The sequence below is a fragment of the Austrofundulus limnaeus genome, unplaced genomic scaffold (genome assembly GCF_001266775.1).
Source record: "Austrofundulus limnaeus strain Quisiro unplaced genomic scaffold, Austrofundulus_limnaeus-1.0 Scaffold3239, whole genome shotgun sequence".
Taxonomy (NCBI): domain Eukaryota; kingdom Metazoa; phylum Chordata; class Actinopteri; order Cyprinodontiformes; family Rivulidae; genus Austrofundulus; species Austrofundulus limnaeus.
The window spans coordinates 2,201-3,852 of record NW_013955641.1 but is presented as its reverse complement, the minus strand read 5'-3'; the positions used below and the strand labels follow the sequence as shown (position 1 = coordinate 3,852).

The window sequence follows — 1,652 nt, the reverse complement described above, 5'->3', positions numbered from 1 at the left end:
GAACAATAACAGGTCATAAAATGAATTAAAATAATCCTACATTTTAATTTAGTTTAAAATAATATCACTAACATAAACAACAGAAGTAATAATTACACATTTATCTTTATTTACCTTTTCTAAGCTTCCAGTTAACGTGTTTTTAGACAAACCGAGGTGTTTACCTGGTCCTGTCTGTGGCGGGTCCTGACTGCAGAGGTACACAGAGATGTGCCTGATCACAATTATATTCCTACAGTTTCTTTATTATTATTTTAATAAAACAACACAACATGAAACTAATTACATAATGAAACTCAGGCGGTTTAGATCTTATTATAAATGTGACGTCACTGTCAGTGTGTAAAATGAAATAAATTCAGGCAGTAGGTCGGACACCTCCTCTGGTCCTCAGTACAAACAGAGACAAGATGGCGGCAGCAGCATCACTAATGCCGAACTTCGGACAGCAAATTTCTTCTAAAAACGACCTGGTTCCGAACTGGACCAGCCAGGAAGTCAGCACCGGGGTGAGTTCGTGGCGCCACGGCGCTGGATCTGGTGGACCTGYCCCGGTTCGGTTCCGGTGCAGTGAATATTTTCAGCTAACAGAGAGCCGCTGAATGAGACAGCACATCTGCAGGGAGCTAACAGCGGCTAATGTTAGCTTCTTTCTGTTACACAGTTCGAACCGAACCCGACCGGGACGAGAGCAGTCCCGGTGGGTCGTCCGGAACACGCCATGCTTCCTGGATTATTAAAAACCTGAATTAAAAAAAATCCAGGAATCTAGCTGARGGCTAACGGTTGCTAATGTTCATGCTTCCATTTTCGGACGGGATCGTTACCGACACGGTTTCCTCATAACTCAGGGTCAGGTCAATTATTTGTCCGATAATTYGCTCACTGTGTAAACTGGCATCAGACGAGAGTGATCACAGTGAGAAACGAGGCTCAGCCCGTGTTAGTGGATGGAGGCTGTCCGATAATAGACGCAGGGCGTGGTCACCTCAGGGTCTCCATCAATAACCACAGAAGAAATGTTGTTGTTGTTGTTGTTGTTTACCGTTGTTTACATGTGGCAGACCACCATCATGGCGGTGGAGTACGATGGAGGAGTGGTGATTGGAGCTGACTCGCGCACCACCACAGGGTGAGGAGAACACACACACACACACACACACACACACACAGGTGAACATGTTCCTGACTGTAGTGAACACTCAGGTAAACTCACCTGTCTGTCTGTCTGTCAGAGCTTACATCGCCAACAGAGTGACGGACAAACTGACTCGTATCCACGACCGGATTTACTGCTGCAGGTCAGTTCTGCCCAGTAAACGGCTTGTTTACTGTTTGTTTTGTAGATAAACAGCTTGTTTACAGTTTGTTTGATAGATAAACAGCTTGTTTACTGTTTGTTTTATAGATAAACAGGTTGTTTACTGTTTGTTTGATAGATAAACAGGTTGTTTACTGTTTGTTTGATAGATAAACAGGTTGTTTACTGTTTGTTTTATAGATAAACAGCTTGTTTACTGTTTGTTTGATAGATAAACAGGTTGTTTACTGTTTCTTTTATAGATAAACAGGTTGTTTACTGTTTCTTTTATAGATAAACAGCTTGTTTACTGTTTGTTTGATAGATAAACAGGTTGTTTACTGTTTGTTTT

The 1,652-nt window shown here is 42.1% G+C and overlaps 2 protein-coding genes across 2 annotated transcripts in view; one reads left to right on the top strand and one right to left on the bottom strand.

Annotated features, from left to right (window-relative positions):
* The window catches only part of trappc1 (trafficking protein particle complex subunit 1), a gene marked incomplete at its 3' end in the record, with an annotated part of 2,876 nt that extends 1,818 nt beyond the window's left edge, over window positions 1–1,058 (bottom strand). Inside the window, 1 exon segment of the mRNA XM_014000535.1 lies at window positions 855–1,058.
* On the top strand, window positions 356–1,301 carry psmb6 (proteasome 20S subunit beta 6; the record flags this gene model as incomplete). The annotated part of the gene is given in 3 exon segments (XM_014000534.1): window positions 356–509; window positions 1,065–1,132; window positions 1,236–1,301. Coding segments are annotated over 3 exon segments (233 nt in total), but the record flags the coding sequence as incomplete, so codon positions are not given.
* Window positions 1,302–1,652: the final 351 nt, after the last annotated feature.